The sequence below is a fragment of the Arachis stenosperma genome, chromosome 4 (genome assembly GCF_014773155.1).
Source record: "Arachis stenosperma cultivar V10309 chromosome 4, arast.V10309.gnm1.PFL2, whole genome shotgun sequence".
Lineage (NCBI taxonomy): Eukaryota > Viridiplantae > Streptophyta > Magnoliopsida > Fabales > Fabaceae > Arachis > Arachis stenosperma.
Genome location: NC_080380.1, coordinates 150,349,398 through 150,367,580, shown reverse-complemented (window position 1 = coordinate 150,367,580; position 18,183 = coordinate 150,349,398). Strand labels below are relative to the sequence as shown.

Genomic DNA, 18,183 nt, shown 5'->3' with positions numbered 1-18,183 from the left:
AATTCAAAGAAATTTATGTCACCAAGAAGAAGACTCAATCCTGAATTTCGAATTGCAATTGCTTGCTACAATGCCTTTTGCAACAAGAACGGTTCGATGTGAGTTTGCACATCAGATCTGGAGAAAGGTTAGAAACTTATCTTGCTTTGCAAATTACGCCAAAAGGCATGCAATCGAAGGCTAAGCTTTTTTAAAAAAATTGTTCATTAGTGGTTATATTATATATTTGTTTCACTTACTAAATATTTCCAATTTTCTACACCTTTTAAGGGAATGATTATATCCTTTCAATCATAAAAAAAAAAGTAGAATAATAATACTAAGAGCTTCTAAAGTACCAATGAAGACAACAGACAGCTTGAAATACTTCAACTGTATTTCCAACAAGTAAGTACAAATGAGAGTCAATAAATAATAGATTAATGAAAAAGATATACAAAGCTATGGTTAAAGAAGCAACCTGAAATATTCAGGCTGCAAAGAATGAATCCACATGCATGGGGAAATATCCACAGATAAATTCAGTATACCAAGCTTGGTTACATATTTCTCAACCTGCAAAAACAAAATTTCCCCATCAGTAGGATTAACAGTTTTTTATGCTTTATTTTTTTTCATGTACAAATGCAACACATTCAAATTACTAAATGATTAAATTGATTACTTGAGATATAGGCAAAACATAATAGTTATTACATTAATTACATAAATGCTCCTTATGCAATAGCATATGAATAAATAAATATTTACCTCATGATAATATGACAAGTCCAAGGTACAAAGATGCACATAGAAATGCAAATGATATCATCCCCCTGCAAGTGGAACGAATTACATAAAGGAATATTGATGAATAATCAAAACGAAAAAGTTTTATGAATTCAAACTTATCATACTTGAATCCCATAAAATCAGATACTAAGTCCGGATTTTATTTATTATTTATATAACAAGACTCACCAAATAACTCCCCATCCAAATCCATTACAGGGGCATGGGCAAACTTCTGCAAACTTCTCAGCATCACTCGAATGAACTCTTCGAGATATTAAATCGTCATAAATATCTACACAAGAATTGCACACAGTCACATTATAGCAGCCATTTCAAGATATTTGTTATCATATGAAGCAAAAATACAAGAATAGACCATATAGAAGGTGCTTGAAAGCGTACCGTAAACTGAAAACAAACTGTTCATCACACCTGAAAACAAAATCATAATTAATTGATGATATATTTCACAGGAAATGGCACCACTAACTACCATAAACAAATTCTTTTCTTTTTTTTACAGGAAATGATCGAGTAAAGAGGACAAGAGCATACCGATAAAGAGAATGACATAACGAAGGATATGAACAGTAGTTTTCTCTTGCAGTACCCAAATTACAGCAATAAAGATAATGAATCCTGATGTTCATTGATCAGAAGAACAATGTCAGAAATTGTGTCAAGATTTTTCGAATTCTTTTATTTGGAGAATATCATGAAGGCACTCACCAATGCAGAGTCCTCGTAATGTCCACTTTTTTGACAAAGGGTGTAGGCAGGCAAAGAGAAAAGGATAAAAATCAGGACCTAAATAATTCAAATCAATTATGTAAAAACATTTGCATTTTTGCATTTTTGCATTTATAACGCATCTTACATTTTTAGCAACAAAGAGCACAATAACAAGAGCAGCAATAAAGCAACCAGCAGCAATTCTCGCAGTGAGAAGATTTGTGGAAGCAAGTATCAGAGCCATCCCCCAAAATGATGAACCAAGATCTAAATACAAAACCAATCAGAAAAATAATTAATGCAACCCAAAATTGCCTAATTACACTAATAAATATTCAGCTTAGAGATTATCTACATATTTGTACATCACATAATCACATTATTTGCTCTCACTTTTCACGTATGCAATTTCGGATCAAAGTCATAGGGCGTGTGGTGCTGCCACTTTCATCAGACACAATACACAAGACTATGGTCTAGTTAATTTCAAAAGATTTACCCTATTGCATATATCATGTATTCATGTGGAACAAAGTTAAAGATTAATGCATTAACTGAAAAAGGAGGGAGAAAAGTGCATTACATCCAGCAGGCAAGATGATCCAGTATGCGCCACCTCTAGTCTGTGTTACTCCACCCTCATTTGCATGAACCTGGATTCCCTCAACCTGTTGGCATGAAACTAATGATAGGTTAGTGTGCAGAAGAGAAAGTAAAACAATCTTAGCAGCATTAACTTTTGCCACATAGTACAGTTATTTTCATTTTATTACCCTTTTCCCCTTCATAGTTCATACACATAAGATTCATTATGATGTTTCTTTAAGAAAATTAGAAGCACGCCCTTCTGTGTTTCTGTCCCTAGTGAACTAAAATTTACTTAAACTAGGTCATGCCCTACTAATATCTTTAAAAAAGGGTATTCTCTGTTTAAAATGCAACAAAATTAAATAGATCATTACATGAACTTCTAAAGTTAAATATCTCCACTCAAATTAACTAGAACCATCATTGATTCAAGACATTCTTTGATTTCTTGCATTATAAAATAAAAGCCATAACATCATTGTGTGTGTGTGTGTTCCTTCCTATGTTGAGACAGAGACCAGAGTTGGCAACTTGTACAACAAAATGCAGTAAGCTTCGGTATTCGCAGTTATACCTTGCCACAAGTGAGAATGCAAGCAATTGCATGACTTGCTTCGTGCAAAAACACAGTGATGAGCTTGAAAGGTGTAAGTAGAAAGGTCCTCCATAGCTAAAACCACCACATCAAAGTATTAGCATAAGAAGTTCAATTATACAGCTGCCGAGAACAAACACAAATATTGCAATAGATATGGCAATAACTATGGTTATTAGTTCCAGATATATGGAAAAGAAAAAACTAAATTATAACATTCAAGTGTATACTATATGAGACTAACCAAACTAAGGACCTCTTTTATAAATGTTCCATTTTCAAATGTCAAATCAACTCATAGTAGAGCTACCCAAATTTGACCCAGTCAAAACAGATTTGAGAAACAAGAAATTTGAAAATGACAAACGATTCCCAATACTCTTCCTCTTGGGATGCATGATTCTCTCAACTAAAAGCTTCAAATTTTGACATGGCAAATAAAAAAGGAGTGATTTTTAATCATAAAGTACTGATAATTTAAACTAAAGTCTCTGACTTTGAGCTGAAAAGCAAGTGATCGCGCAAAATGCTAAAGTGGGGTGTGTTATACTGTTATTCCTTTCTGCAAAGAAGAAAGATAAGTGGTCCAAGAGAGAGAGAGAAGGTACGAACCACGAAGATAACAACGGTGAAGGCAGCAACACAAGCAATGAAGATCTTCTGATCTTTGTCACAACAGTTCTTGAGCTCCCAGTTGGGCATTGTGGATGCTCTTTCTCAGTCCAAATGAAGGAAAGGATCGAACTTTGTTGTGTCTGATTGAAGAAGAAGGAACAGCGTTTGGTGGGTGCGAAAGTTGAGGCAAAGTACAGAAAGGAAGGAAGAAAAAAAAGGAGCAATCAAATCGGAATTGTTTTTGAAAAAGACAAAAAGTAATGATAATTAAAAAGAAAACTAAAGGATTCATTGGCCTAAACGACTGCTACAACGGGAAGGTTTCGTTGCCTGCCCCAACGCGTGAAAAGTCAACCACGTTAATGAAACAAACCCTTTTTTTCAATGACAATTCTGAGGTGGTCTCTTCGTTCGTTTGTCATTGTATGATTTTGGTATTTAGTATTTACAATGACTTGTTTGATCTTTTCAAGATTACTTACTAAGTAGTAATTTATTATTTTTGCAGTTGTTTTGGTTTTTATTTTCTTTTGATTTTGAAGAGTATTACTAGTTGTTTCGGGGTTATCTGAATCGTTGATTTGGGCCTAAACGTGAGGTCCAGATCCGTTTAGATGGCAGTGTCAAAGTGTCGCCGTCCAAGTTTTCTTATGAGGAGATGGGAGGTGGTACAGATTTATCTTACCTATAAGTGGAGCCGGGCTAGTTATCTTATCTTATATCTTAGAAGTTTGTTGAAATTCTATCTTTAGGAGGAGGTAGGAATTTAGTAACTGCTTCTCGAAACAGTGACCTTACTGCGTTAGATAAGTGGAGTCGGGCTCCTGGATTGGTGTCCGACTTCTTTAAAAGAGGTCGGATGAGAGATGAGAGACTACCTTCTAAAATTGGTCTTTGTATCTTTATTAGACTTGCCTTTATGTTTAGGTGTAGTATTATCTGGGTATGTCTAAAACGAGCTCAAGAGTTATGTGCTTATTGAATGAGCCACACTTATATAGGCCATTAGATCTTATTAGATGAAAATCAAAGGCTAATATAAAAGAAAAGTATTCATGGACTCTAATAAATATAGAATATCCTAATACTTAAATAAATGTTTTAAATGACAATATTTTAATACACAATACTTTAAATGGCAACAGAATATTTTATTCTTAAATAATTAAATATAAAATATATGAGTATTTTTTATTTATTAAAATTAATTATTATGCAAAATTTTTTATAATATTAAAAAATTATATTAAAATAATATTTTAAACTATAACTAACATAAAAATATAAAATAATTAAAATTTTATTTTATATTACTTGACAAATAATTAGATTATTATATTTAAAAGTTATTAACTAACTATGTTTATTAAAGATATTATTATATAATATAATTTTTAATAAAAATATTTTAAAAATATAATTTATTTAAAATATTATATATAATACATAAAAATATTAATTTTTTATTTTTTTTCAATTTTTTTTAAAAAAACATAATAAATAATATAATTTTAAATATATATCCAAATAAAAAAAGTTAATATTTTCATGTATTATATATAATTTTTTAAATAAATTTTATTTTTACAAATATTTTAATAAAAAATTACATGATATAATAATATATTTAACAAAGTAATTAATTAATAAATTTTAAATATAATAATCTAATTATTTGTCAAGTAATATAAAATAAATTTTAATTATTTTATATTTTTATATTGTAGTTTAAAATATTATTTTAATATTATAAAAAATTTTTGCATAATAATTAATCTTAATGAATAAAAAATTTATATTTTTTGTATTTATTTAATTTATATTTTTTAGAAAAAAAAATTTCTACCTTTATATAGTAAAATATGTGATAATCTTCTTAATATATATATTTGGGGTGGCAAAACGGGTCGAGTCCGTCGGGCCAACCTGCGGAACTTGCTAAAAAATGTGGGTTGGACTAGGATTTGAAACCTATCAAATTAAAAAAATTCGCTAAACCCACAAAATTTTTATGCAAATTTTTTTTATAATATTAAAAAATTATATTAAAATGATATTTTAAATAGTTATACTATAACAGATTTAATATGTTTTCTGATTTCAATGTTATTATATTATTATAATTATTTAATATATAAAAAATTACTAGATAGTATATAATAGTGCCAATGCGGGTTGGCCCGCCTCGCCAACTAAAGTGGGTACAAAATGTTAGTCATTTGACTTTGTTTTTTTTAAATAAAATTAATTAAAATTAACAAAATAATAATAATTAAACAATTAAATACAAATAAAAAATAGTTAAATTATAATATAATTTTTTTATTATTTTTTTAATTTTTAACTTTAATAAAATTGTTCAAAATAATATTTGTCAATAGAACCATTTTTATTTTAAAAAATAATCACATAATTTGAACATATATACGAAATTGTAAAATAAAATAAATAAAGTCACATAATTGAACATATATACATTATTTGACGAATTTTTTTAATTTGACAATTCTCAAATTCTAGCCCGACCCACCTTTTTTAGCGGGTCGACCCGACGGATTCGACCCGTTTTACCACCCCTAATATATATATATATATATATATATATATATATATATAAAAGAAGATTATCACATATTTTATTATATAAAGATAGAAATTTTTTGTTCTAAAAAATATAAAATACAAAATACAAAAAATATGTTTTTTTATTTATTAAAATTATTTATTATATAATTTTTTTTATAATATTAAAATAATTTTTTAAACTACAACATAAAAATATAAAATAAATAAAATTTATTTTATATTACTTGATAAATAATTAATTTATTATATTTAAAATTTATTAACTAATTACTTTGTTAAATCTATTATTATATAATATAATCTTTTATCAAAATATTTGTAAAAGTAAAATTTATTTAAAACGTTATATATAATACATAAAAATATTAATTTTTTTATGTAGGTATATATTTAAAATTATATTATTTATTCTATTTTTTTAAAATTAAAAAATAAAAAAATTAATATTTACATGTATTATTAATAATATTTTAAATAAATTATTTTTTTAAAATATTTTTATGAAAAATTATATTATATAATAATATCTTTAATAAAAGTAATTAGTTAATAAATTTTGAATATAATAATCTAATTATTTATCAAGTAATATAAAATAAAATTTAACAATTTTATATTTTTATGTTACAGTTTAAAATATTATTTTAATATAATTTTTTAATATTATAAAAAAGTTTTACATAATAATTAATTTTATTAAATAAAAAATACTCATATATTTTATATTTATATATTTTATATTTAATTATTTAAGAATCAAAGATTTTATTGTCGTTTAAAGTATTGTGTATTAAAGTATTGTTATTTAAAATATTTATTTATGTACTACTATATTCTATATTTATTAGAGTCCATTAATGCTCTTTTTTTATATTAGTCTTTGATTTTCATTTAATAAAATCTAATGTCCTATATAAGTGTGGCTCATTCAATAAGCACATAACTCTTGAGCTCGTTTTAGACATACCCGTATTATCTTACTTTTTAAATAAATCTGTATTTTGATTACCAAACAGTACTTTTTATCAAAAGAAAATAGAAAAGAAAATGAAGGTAAAACACAGAATGTCTATTCAAATGAAATGCATAATACTTGGCTATTAAGTAATTAACTCAACTGCTTTTACCAATTAATACCTTAAAAACACATTTAGATATAATTTAATTTGATCCTTTGAACTTTTCGTTTAACTTTTCTCGAACAAATATCCTGTGTAATTATGTAAAGACCTAGTCACCTTTCGATATCTTTGTCTGTGTGACACTATCTTAAAATGACTTGATCCAAACTTCCTTCAGCTTCAACACTAATTCTACTCAAACTATGACTTTATCATAATCACTTTTTGGGGCTGGTACCTTAAAAATGTTGTATCACTTGAATTAACATACATTGGTGAAAAATGAGTTGGCTCTATCAGTAAGGATTGGGACATGACCCTTCTTAATAAGAAATCAGTAACTACAAAGTGCTAACCATTGAGAGTTCCTATATCTTCCATGTATACAGTATATACATACAAATCCAAAAGGGCTTGATCGCCGGATCGTCGTCCGCCTTAGTCTTCATTCGGTGAACGCCGGCTATATTTTTCCCTCCTATGAGAGTGTTCAGCTCTTTCTTTTTGTTTACGAGAATGCTTCTCGGATTCAGAACTCCTGTATCGATGTTCTTTCTCAGACGACCCCCTATGATGGTAATGGCTAGCCTTCTCTTCTTTTCTCTCTGAAGATCTCCTTTTGCGTGAGTGATCTTCTTGGTGACTTGAACTCCTTCTATAATGTCCTTCCTCATCTTCTCGATAACTCGAACTCCTCCTATAATGCCTTTCCTCATCTTCTCGGTGACTCAAACTCCTTCTATAATGCTCTTCCTCAGTGTCTACCGAACTTTTGAGGGCATCTTCAGTCCTGTTCTTGTCCTTGGAACTCCTTCTATGAGAGCCTTCTTCCCTGTCCGAAAGGTCCCTTTCTCTTCTAGGAGGGGATGGGACCTGTATATACACATTAGCAAATGGAAGTAAGTACAGAAATATTCTTACAAAATGAGAATATAAGAAACCATCTCAAGGAAATATATGCTGTAAAGTTAATAACAACACCTGAAAGCGTGACATGTATCTACCCTCAGGTGGTGGTGGAATGCCAAGCTTCTTCAATTCCTCGTATGGGATCGGCTTCCTGGTAAAAAGCAGATCATGGTTTGAGAACTAGTTTCTAAGATATTTCCAAAGAAAATAGCAGATATAATTGAGAGGACTGAATATATACAAGGGTGCACGAAACGGTTTCTCTCTTCCTCCAAAACGAAGTTGTCCTGATTCCTTCTTGCCGCTAAGGCCACCACCTGTGAGAGAAAACAGAGATATGAGATGGCTCTGGCTCAGTGAGCAGATACTACAAATACAATTTAAGGAATGAGACACTTTAACTGACCTAATCTTCTAGGAATCCATCCTGGCATCAATTGCTGCCTGTTATAATCAACTATGATTTCACAATCATCGATATACGAATGATGAGCATCCTGCAAATGAGAAAAACATATATCAGCACAATTAACATTTCAAACAATTAAAAAACATAAGCAATTTTTTAACACGTTACAGCACCATATATGCACGTCGCATCTCTCTTTCAGTTTCGAATTCAACAAAAGCATAACCACGAGAAGCTCCTGTTACTGCAACCAAAATCAAAGTAAATCCAAATTATAAACTTGAACCCCACAGCTTGACAGAAATATGGCTAAAAGAGTAATTATCAATATATGTCATTCAGAACAATAAATGTATAACATCGTGAACCATAAAAACTTGGCTGTTAAAAGATGCATGATGAAATCACAATGGTAGAGAGATTGAATATTAGGATAGACTAAAGAACTATACCAATGTCCCTGACCAAGCGTAAGTTCTTCACCCGACCATACTTACTCATAACCTGAAAGACCAAAACCACATAATACATCAGACAAAAGTTCTACAAAATGAGGCAGCAAAAGAAGTGGCAATATTATCTAAATGTGCATCAGGATTATAGTCTTTTCCCTCTCTGTTTCATTTGTTCATCAATTCTGAGTTCTTAAATCGAGCACACTTTAGTCTTTAAAACTGAATTGCATCAATCTAATCTATGCAGAAATTTATATCTACAAACAACAAGTAGTACAAATGAGTTACTTTCATACTTTCACCAATGGATTCTTTGCTCAGAAGCACAAGCAAAATTCAGAATTGAATATGTCCTTCTAATCCAATATCTTGCTTCTTACTTCTCTCTTCTCAAGGCAAAAACCAAATCAACATTAACTAAGTTAAAACTTAAAACATAGTTAAGACAATTCTAAAATATTCTTATGTGTAGTTTCCAGTTTCCACAAGATCAAAGTAACATCTACGCCTATTTCGTAGGCCTTGCTAACTACTAAAAAAATCTAACATGGAAGATGAAAACATCATTTTGTACCCAATAAAAAAAATAACAATTTAGAAAAGAAGTGAGAAGGGGGAACCTTGCGGAGAGTATCTTCAGAGGTGAGACGAGAGAGACGACCCACGAAAAGAGTGCAATAAGGGTCTCCAATAATCTTAGGATCACCGAAAGGGTCATCTGCAAAATCCAATTTTTCAACATAAAAATAAAAAAAAAATCAAATTTTTATTCTTATTTCATCGTCGGAAAGAAGAAAAGGAGAAGAAGAAAAGAAAGGAGATACAAACAGAGGCCGATAGAGGAACAGAGGTGAGCGCGATAAATGGCATTGTCGTGAGGAAGAACGTCGGTGCCGTCGATGCTGCCAGCTTGAATGGGATGATAGGATTCAGCGTAGAAAACTGAGTTCAAGTTTCTCGCTCTCATTTTCTCCATCTTCTTCAAAATTGGAGATTAGAGATTGAAGAAGAAGAAGAAGAATAAGAAGAAGAAGAAGTGGAACCTAATCTACCCTAAAACTGAAGTAGAGTTCAGAGAATCAGAAGTGAATGAGTGAACCGCCAAAATGGTGTAGCTGGATCTTTCTCTAGTTCTCTCTCGTTTGCCACTTCTAAGTTAACTTCTAATTTGTTTCATTATTGCCTTAATTTATATATTTTTCTTAAAAAAATACTAAATGCGTGTAAATTACATATATTTATTTACATATTTTTAGTGTATATTTTATAATTTATAATTTAATTAACTAATTTAATAACCAACATTTTACATAATACAAATTTTACCTCTATGTTCAGTTAGTTTTTTTCAAAACTCTATGTTAACATAATTTTTTTAAAGGTAGAAACTCAAGTGCAGTCAACTTTACGTAGAGTTAATAACTAAGAACTGTTAGATGAAAATTTAGTCAAATTAGTCAAATTAATCAACGACTCTCAACTATCAACTTCATGTAAAGTTAACTGCACATGAGTTTTTACTTTTTTTTTTAAATAAAAAAATATAATAAAAATATTTTACTATTTTTCAAAGTTTTAATTTAGCCCTGATAAAGAACTAAATGCAACAAATTTGGCATTTAGAGTTAATAGATGGTTTAATGGCAGGAGAATGTAGGAGAGGAGAAGTTAGATTACTTAAAAAAATTGTCAAAAATATTAAAAAAATAGTAATGTTAGGAAGAGAATAATCTAAAATGATCTTATTTAACTTAACATCTATAGTTTTATGTATATAACATTTAAAATTACATACTTATTACGTTTATTTCAGATGTAATTAATGAATGTAAGATAATGCAATTTTGAGTTGATTTAGATTGTTTTTTATTGTCTCCCAAACATCTTGTAATATAAACTTCACATCTGAATCATCAAAACTGATCCAAGTTCCAACAACTAAGTGATACCAAAATTACTAAGCATCTATTAGCAGTTCAGTGAACATCACAGGGTAAGTGAAATTTTGAAGAGAAATATAGGTTTCAAAAATTGTTCCAACTACAAAGGACTGTACATTTTGTTCAATCAAAACTAATCAGGCTCTATCAGTTGTCTCCAGTAATTGCCGCACTACATTTAACTTTCCACACTTCTGAAACACATCCTTAAATGTATCTCTGGCAGATGGTGATAAACAAATACCCTTTTCAAGCATTGATTTTGCTTTCTCATAAGCTGCATCAAGTTGACCAATCTTACACAGCTTCTGCAGCTTTTTGTTCTCTAATTTTCTTTCCAATTTACAACACAGATCCAACTGATCATGTTCTCTCAAAAGACTGTCTACTAAATTGTAAGTGTGAAAATGTGGAATCCATCCAAATCCCAGCATTTCGGTTAACAAGTCATATGTAACTTTCCAGTTCTTCCTCTCACCATTAGCATGGATTAAAGCTGCATAGGTCGAATTATCAGGAAGGCATCTTTTCTTGTTCATGATTTCATAGACCCTTGTAGCATCATTCAAATTACCCAACTTACACAGCATGGATATGATAGAATTGTAAACAACCAATTTCGGTTTTAAACCATGTTGCAGCATTCTCCCAAACAATTTACTAGCTTCCTCCACTCGGCGTTGTTCGCACGACGCCCTTATGACAATCGAGTATCCCTCTCCCACGCAAGTTAACTTCTTTTCCTCAGCAATCATCAAAATTTCAACAGCTTCTTCTGTCTTACCTAAGCGACAAAGCTCGGAGATAAACTTAACTACAACAAAAGAACTAGGCCACAAGCCAGATTTATGAACTGCCCAAAATACAGCAATTGCAGCCTGAATTGAACCACTATTAGTATTACTCTTACATCCAACATTAGGAACCAGTATAGTATAAGGTCTACGAGTATTTTTCACCCTAAGCTTCTCAACAGAACCTTCTTTAGCACTCATTGAGCACAATTCACCAATGAGTATGTTCACTGCAGATCGAGATGGAATCACACCAATCTCATCCATTCGGCCAAAAATTTCAAGAGCAGCCTCTAATCTACCAACTTTACACAAACCAACAAGCATGTTACTACAGGAATAGGTGTCAGGAGATTCAATCCTGCGAAAAATCGAAAGCGCAAGGTCAACCATCTCCTCAGATGATTGCCTCTTGCACAGCACATAAAGCATGTTATTGTAGACAAGATTATCAGGCTTACACCTAAAAACAGTTCCCATTTCATCAAACAGTGACAATGCTTCCCTAATCCTTCCATTCCTACCTAAAAACCTGATGCAAATAGACAAAGCCTTGCAAGAAACACTACCTTGATTATGCAGTGAGACAGTCATCAACAAACACTTCATGTCATCAAAGAGCTTTCTCCTACACAAAAAATCAAGCATGTACTCGACAACAGAGTGATCAAGCTGAAACCCCATGTGGGTCCCAGCCCAAGAGAAGAAATTCAAGGTCTTGGCCCTACCCAGTTGCTTGTAACTCATCAACACCCTAAGAACAATCTTGGAGCTCAACACTCCCTTGTAGGGACCCAAAACATTATCAATGTTATCACTGTTGGAAGAGACACGGTGGCAGAGCAAAGAACAAATGGAAACAGCAAGAGAAGAAGAAGAAGAAGATGTGGTTGGTGGTGTTTTGCGTGTGGGAACAATGGAGTTAGTAGATAGAATGGATTGTGGAGGAGAAGAATGAACTGAAACAATTGCAGAGAGATTATTGAAAAGGTGACATGTAATGGAAAAACAAGCACCTCCATTTCTGTTCCTAAGAACACACAACATAATTTCTAGTATTCTACGAAGACATCACAGCTTCATTACCTCGTACTTCATTCTCTCTGTCTCTGAGGAATTGAATTTGAGGTATCGTTGATTCTTTTCGCTTCCTGTGCTTGTTCTTCATACCTCAATGCCGAACAATAGACCAAACAAAAACTTGGGCTTTATTGTTGGGCCCATTTATTTTTTTGACATGTATTGGGCCCATTTTTAAAAAGTATTAGTTTTTGCTCCTTTCGCTATAGGCCCAATATCCATGTAAAAAAACCTACTTACGCAAAAAAAACTATTCTTAAATGTCCCAAAAAATAAAGTTAATGAATTTATGATTACTCTTTAGACCCAAAAAAAAATTATGATTACTTTTGTTTAAATTTCAAAGATTATTTTTGTTTTTAACTTTTAATCGTCTACGGTAACAAGTTTGATTTCTTTATTTGGTTGCTTAGCATCAAGAACAATGGTTAATTTCCCTTCAGGAATTTAAGATTATTAAAATAGCTATGCACTATATATGGCAAGAATCATTTTGTATTATTTCATTAAAATAGCTATGCACGTATTTATATATAATATAGTGACTGATTTAGTAGTTGATTTTGGTGTATAAATAACATTTTTTATTGGAATATATGTATTATTTCATTTACTTGGATTTTTAATGAAACAGTATGTATGTAAAGCTTGTTATTTTCCTTAATTATGTGCATGTAAATGTCATAAAAATTAAAGGCCTTTATATTATATCATAGGGCAATTATATTAGGGCTTACGTAACTGAAACATTCTAGCAGACACCAATTGTTGTTATATGCCCCATTTGGTGCATGCTTGAAGGACATTAACTATTTTCCAAAAATATTTAATTCAATAAGATTGGAGCTTATTGCCAATTTAGGGACCCCAAAGTTATATGAATCCAATTGTGCTCTTCCTCCTATGAGCTATGCCAAGACAATCAGAGCTTTCAGATTGTGACAACTTGATTATATGAAAGATGTAATGTTCTCAATTTTGTCTGACAATCACAAAAGATATTAATAAATAATAATAAACATTTGTTTTAATTTGCACTTTATTTGCATTCGGAATGATCTTATCTTATTTAACATCCACCTTTTAATGAGGTTTATTATCATGGAATTGGTGGTTGTTTTGCATATACTTTAGATTTCACTTTGGAGTAACACGTTAACTAAAAATGGGTTATTATTATTACTGAATATATAGTACAATAATAAATTTGATTGATATTCTGTAATGATTTTTACTAATATATTGGTCCATCTAAATTATTGGCACTACTATTATTTAATTTATATATTGATGGTAATATAATTCAAATATTGTTCTAAGTTTTTTTTTTTTTTTTTTTTTTTTACTTAGCTTAGACTATTCCAAAGGGCTTTTTTTTTTCAATCACACATGCCAAGTGGCCAGAGATAAAAATGAAAATTATTTAAATTTCAAAAGGTGGGGCAAAGAAGGTGCCATTTATGTATGATGGTCCCTTCTTTTGAGTCATTGATGACATTGAAGTGTAAGAGAGGAAGCAACATTATTAATTAATTAATTACTTGATTTTAACATAAGATGTGATTAGCAATGTCATGTCTTGTGTATAAATCATATGCCCGCTCAATTAAATATTTTAGAAATTTAGATTTTGTAAGATGAAAAAGTTAATAAAATGATTAAATAAAAGATTAATCACTATTAAAATTATAACTTTTAAAAATAATATATATGTCCTACTATTTTAATTATTTAAGAGTGATTAATTTTTTATTTTATTATTTTACTAATTATTTTAGAAGATATTGATCATATGAAATAATATAGAAATAATACACATGACATTTTTGTTATAAACTTATAATATCATTTCTCTAAAAAATTTAAGGTGATAAAAAAACACACATAAAATATTATAATCTCTAACACATCTCTTTAAGTAAGAATTTTTTCTAAAATTTTTTTATAATTTATTTTTATTTGTCTTATACTATTATATCATAATATTATTTTTTGAACATATATCATAATATTACTTTTTTAAAAAAATTTAAACTAATAGAAGAAATATTCAACCATTTCAACTATATATGTCCTTAGAGCAAAATTACATAATTAAACAAAGTTTGATAAAAAAAAAATAATAACAATAACTTAGTGCAAAACGCGTCAAAATGGATTCAAGTGAATGATAGATTGTTAAGAAATTATTAACAAATAAATGATGATATTAACCCGAGAATAATTGTTTGAGTAACATACAGAACTATACAACATTGATAATAATCATCATCACAACCATCAATAGGTACTACGCATTTGTATCCATTGATTTGGAAGATTCTAATAATGGCATCTTAGTTTCTATTTTGGCACATAACATCAATAATGTACACATTATGATTGATATATGTACTAATAATTATTAATTTATCATAGATTTATAGTAGTAGGCTTGTAGTCTATATTTAATTATTTATTTACTAGCTAATTGCAAATTTGCAATGCTGTGCTGTACAGTGTGCACACATGACACAACCAATTGAAAAGAAAACGCCACCAACAATAGATCCCTGTAATATAGAACTTGTCTCCAGTTTCAAACATGCATGCTCATAGAGAATAATATAATTCAGGTTATTACGTTGCAACATTTTTAGTTTAGTTACCCTCATGCACTTCTATTTTATATAATATATATGTAACAACAAGATACATATATACTTTGGAAATAAATATAACAAAATATTATAAAAAAAATTTGTATAAAGTTTATGGGGTGCAATCATGAAATTATTTTATACAAATCGGCTATTAAAATCAGTCACCATATATTTAGGATAAAATATATTTTTTATCCCTGAAATTTGGTAAAAATTTTAAAAATATCTGTAAGTTTTATTTTGTTTCAATTTTGTTCCAAAAGTTTTTTATTTGCATCAAATATATCCTCGATGGCTATATTTTCAAAAAATTTTAAGACCATGCATGAAAATTATGTTTGATTTGCTTGTATTGAGGGTTGTTCTTATGTTATTACTTATTATTGAATTGATCTTAAATTTTTTAAAAAATTAACCGTTAGAAATATATTTGATGCAAATAAAAAAATTTTAGGATAAAAATTGAAACCAAATAAAATTTATGAATATTTTTAAATTTTTTGTCAAACTTCAAAGATAAAAAATATAGTTTATCTTATTTATATATAAATACACATGTATAATTTAATTTATTTTTAATGTATATTTATATTTTATTATATATTTATTTTGATAGCTAATTGTAATATGTACTAATATAATTGTATTTTAAAAGATGATATATAAATAATTATCTCTTTGATCTATTTTCGGGCAATTTACTTAAATAAATAGAATAGAGAAAACGTTTACCCAAATGTGCAAAACTGATTCTTATTACCTGTATGTGCAAAAAGCCATTTCTATGTAATCCGTGACAACCCACCACGGTTTCAAAACATGCATAAACCGTGGCAGGTCCTAGCGGATTATGGCCAAAAGATATAGAGTGTAAACCGTGGTAGGTCACCACGGTTTACTAAGAAGAGATGGCGTGCATAAACCGTGGAGAGTCACCACGGTTTATGAAAAAACTTGTTTGCACATAAAACCTTGTGGGTCACCACGGTTTATGTGTGGTAAATAATGGCCAAAAAACCTTGTTAATTTTTTGTCCAAGAGACACAACTTAATTTATTAGCACAATAAATTTATTAGCAGAATCTTAAATTATGTCTTATCAACAACAGCTTTTTATAATAGAAAGAGTACAATAAAAAAAAATCAGATAATACTAAGAAAATAATTTTTATAGTGCTTAAAAAATTGATGTCTATTTACTAAAAAATAAAAAATTAATATTTAATTTAAAATGATGAAATTTAATAAATTTAAAATATTTAAAATTTGTTATGTAAAATAAATTAGAAAAAAATTAGACTCCAATAATAAACACCATGAAATTTTTGGATTTTTTTCTATTATAAAATAAAAAAATATTTTTAAAAATAAATTACACTAACATTAATGTTTGGAATCTGTGTTTTTATTTTTTATTTTGAGTTTTTATGAAGTTTTCAAAATCTTAGGCGAAGTTATAAAAACTACTCAAAAGTTGGTTTAAGCTTAAGGTGACCTCTCTCATTATATTCATCTTTATTTTTTTATTTATAAAATAAATATTTATTACACTATAACATATTAATGAGTACAATAAAATAATTACTTGTTAATATTGGTATATTAATATTCATTAACATGCTTATTGATTAAATCTTTTATATAGATTTAATAAATTCACATATAAGTGTATATTGATACATTAGTATTTGTTAAATTTAAAATAAAAAATATTTATTATATTATAAGAATATTAATGAGTATTCTAAAAAATATTAATAAGTAATTATTTTATTATGTTCATTAATATTTTTTATAGTATAATAAATATTTAAATATAGTGTAAAATGAAAAATAGGGATAAACATAATGAAAAACTAATTGATAATACATGTAAAAATTTTATAGTATATATTAGTCAATAATACATAAAGAGAACGAAAAATTTTTATTATAAATATTCAATAGAAATAGATGATTTTTTTTCTTTATAAAATGTACTATATAGTGTGTATTTATTAGGCTGCCTTTGTTTTCAACAACAAAATAGGATAAGACACTGAAAATAGGACAGGACAAGACACTGATGGATAGAGACACAAAATTTTGTGTTCTTGTAATTCTGTTTAGTGATAAACTAGAACAAATTATGGAAATCTAATTTATTCTCATTTTTTTCATTAAAAAAATTTGAGATGAAAAATATAATAATAAAAAATATAATTATAAAAAATTAACAAGAATAATAAAAAAAAATAAAAAATAAATTGTGTCTCTTGAACATAAAATTAACAAGGTTTTCTGGCCATTATTTACCATACATAAACCGTGGTGACCCACAAAGTTTTATGTGCAAACAAGTTTTTTCATAAACCGTGGTGACTCTCCACGGTTTATGCACGCTATCTCTCCTTAGTAAACCGTGGTGACCTACCACGGTTTACACTCTATATCTTTTGGCCATAATCCGCTAGGACCTGCCACGATTTATGCACGTTTTGAAACCGTGGTGAGTTGCCACGGATTACATAAAAATGACTTTTTGCACATGCAGGTAACAAGAATCAGTTTTGTACATTTGAGTAAACGTTTTTTCTATTCTATTTATTTAAGTAATTTGCCCTCTATTTTCATAAGAGTTTTTTCAGACTTAAAATATAATTATGTATAGTTATTTTTCGGATAATAAGAATAAAATTTTAATTTTTGTTATTATCAAATCTCTTATTTAGTATTTTGTAATCACTTATCCAAAAACTACTCAAATTTTTTTAGTGAGAATGTGAAGAGAATAGCTATTATTATATCTGAACATACAAACATACACAGGACACCCTTAACATCTATCTATTTTTTTCAGTAAATATAAAACATTAAAATCCCGTCGATACGGAAATTTCTTTTAGATTCCTCTTTCAAAACTTGGATTAGTGGATATATATGACAATATATATAGAAAGAGAC

General features: G+C 28.8%; 3 protein-coding genes across 4 annotated transcripts; all 3 read right to left on the bottom strand.

Moving 5' to 3' along the window:
- Positions 1-352: 352 nt before the first annotated feature.
- Positions 353-3,578, bottom strand: LOC130972947 (uncharacterized). Its single transcript, XM_057897297.1, has 10 exons — positions 3,302-3,578; positions 2,669-2,764; positions 2,090-2,174; positions 1,652-1,773; positions 1,504-1,528; positions 1,330-1,413; positions 1,177-1,206; positions 961-1,066; positions 751-815; positions 353-555 (listed from the first exon to the last, which is right to left on the bottom strand). The coding sequence occupies exons 1-9, from the start codon at positions 3,389-3,391 to the stop codon at positions 752-754; spliced, it is 702 nt and encodes a 233-aa protein (XP_057753280.1). The 5' UTR covers positions 3,392-3,578; the 3' UTR covers positions 353-555; position 751.
- Positions 3,579-7,147: 3,569 nt separating this feature from the next.
- On the bottom strand, positions 7,148-9,925 carry LOC130976280 (U11/U12 small nuclear ribonucleoprotein 35 kDa protein). Of its 2 annotated transcripts, none has more exons than XM_057901103.1 (8): positions 9,609-9,872; positions 9,405-9,502; positions 8,782-8,833; positions 8,503-8,573; positions 8,327-8,417; positions 8,162-8,237; positions 7,993-8,071; positions 7,148-7,884 (listed from the first exon to the last, which is right to left on the bottom strand). In XM_057901103.1, exons 1-8 carry the CDS (start codon positions 9,652-9,654, stop codon positions 7,450-7,452), a joined length of 948 nt encoding a protein of 315 aa, XP_057757086.1. In that variant the 5' UTR covers positions 9,655-9,872; the 3' UTR covers positions 7,148-7,449. The 2 variants fall into 2 exon arrangements, with proteins under 2 accessions (XP_057757086.1, XP_057757084.1); XM_057901101.1 differs by having other exon boundaries at positions 7,149-7,884; positions 9,613-9,925.
- A 742-nt stretch (positions 9,926-10,667) lies between these two features.
- On the bottom strand, positions 10,668-12,646 carry LOC130976634 (pentatricopeptide repeat-containing protein At3g53700, chloroplastic-like). Its single transcript, XM_057901547.1, has one exon. It carries the CDS (start codon positions 12,563-12,565, stop codon positions 10,862-10,864), a length of 1,704 nt encoding a protein of 567 aa, XP_057757530.1. The 5' UTR covers positions 12,566-12,646; the 3' UTR covers positions 10,668-10,861.
- Between the last annotated feature and the right edge of the window lie 5,537 nt (positions 12,647-18,183).

Bases quoted from the DNA above. Each gene is read 5' to 3' on its own strand.
- LOC130972947 (XM_057897297.1), bottom strand. From the start codon at position 3,391: ATGCCCAACTGGGAGCTCAAGAACTGTTGTGACAAAGATCAGAAGATC. The intron at 2,765-3,301 runs GTTCGTACCTTC...TGGTGGTTTTAG, and splicing joins TCACCGTTGTTATCTTCGTG to CTATGGAGGACCTTTCTACT. The intron at 1,414-1,503 runs GTGAGTGCCTTC...AATGAACATCAG, and splicing joins ATTACGAGGACTCTGCATTG to GATTCATTATCTTTATTGCT.
- LOC130976280 (XM_057901101.1), bottom strand. From the start codon at position 9,760: ATGGAGAAAATGAGAGCGAGAAACTTGAACTCAGTTTTCTACGCTGAA. The intron at 8,238-8,326 runs GTCAGTTAAAGT...TTTCTCTCACAG, and splicing joins ATGGATTCCTAGAAGATTAG to GTGGTGGCCTTAGCGGCAAG. The intron at 7,885-7,992 runs GTGTTGTTATTA...GTGTATATACAG, and splicing joins GATACATGTCACGCTTTCAG to GTCCCATCCCCTCCTAGAAG.
- LOC130976634 (XM_057901547.1), bottom strand. From the start codon at position 12,565: ATGTTGTGTGTTCTTAGGAACAGAAATGGAGGTGCTTGTTTTTCCATT.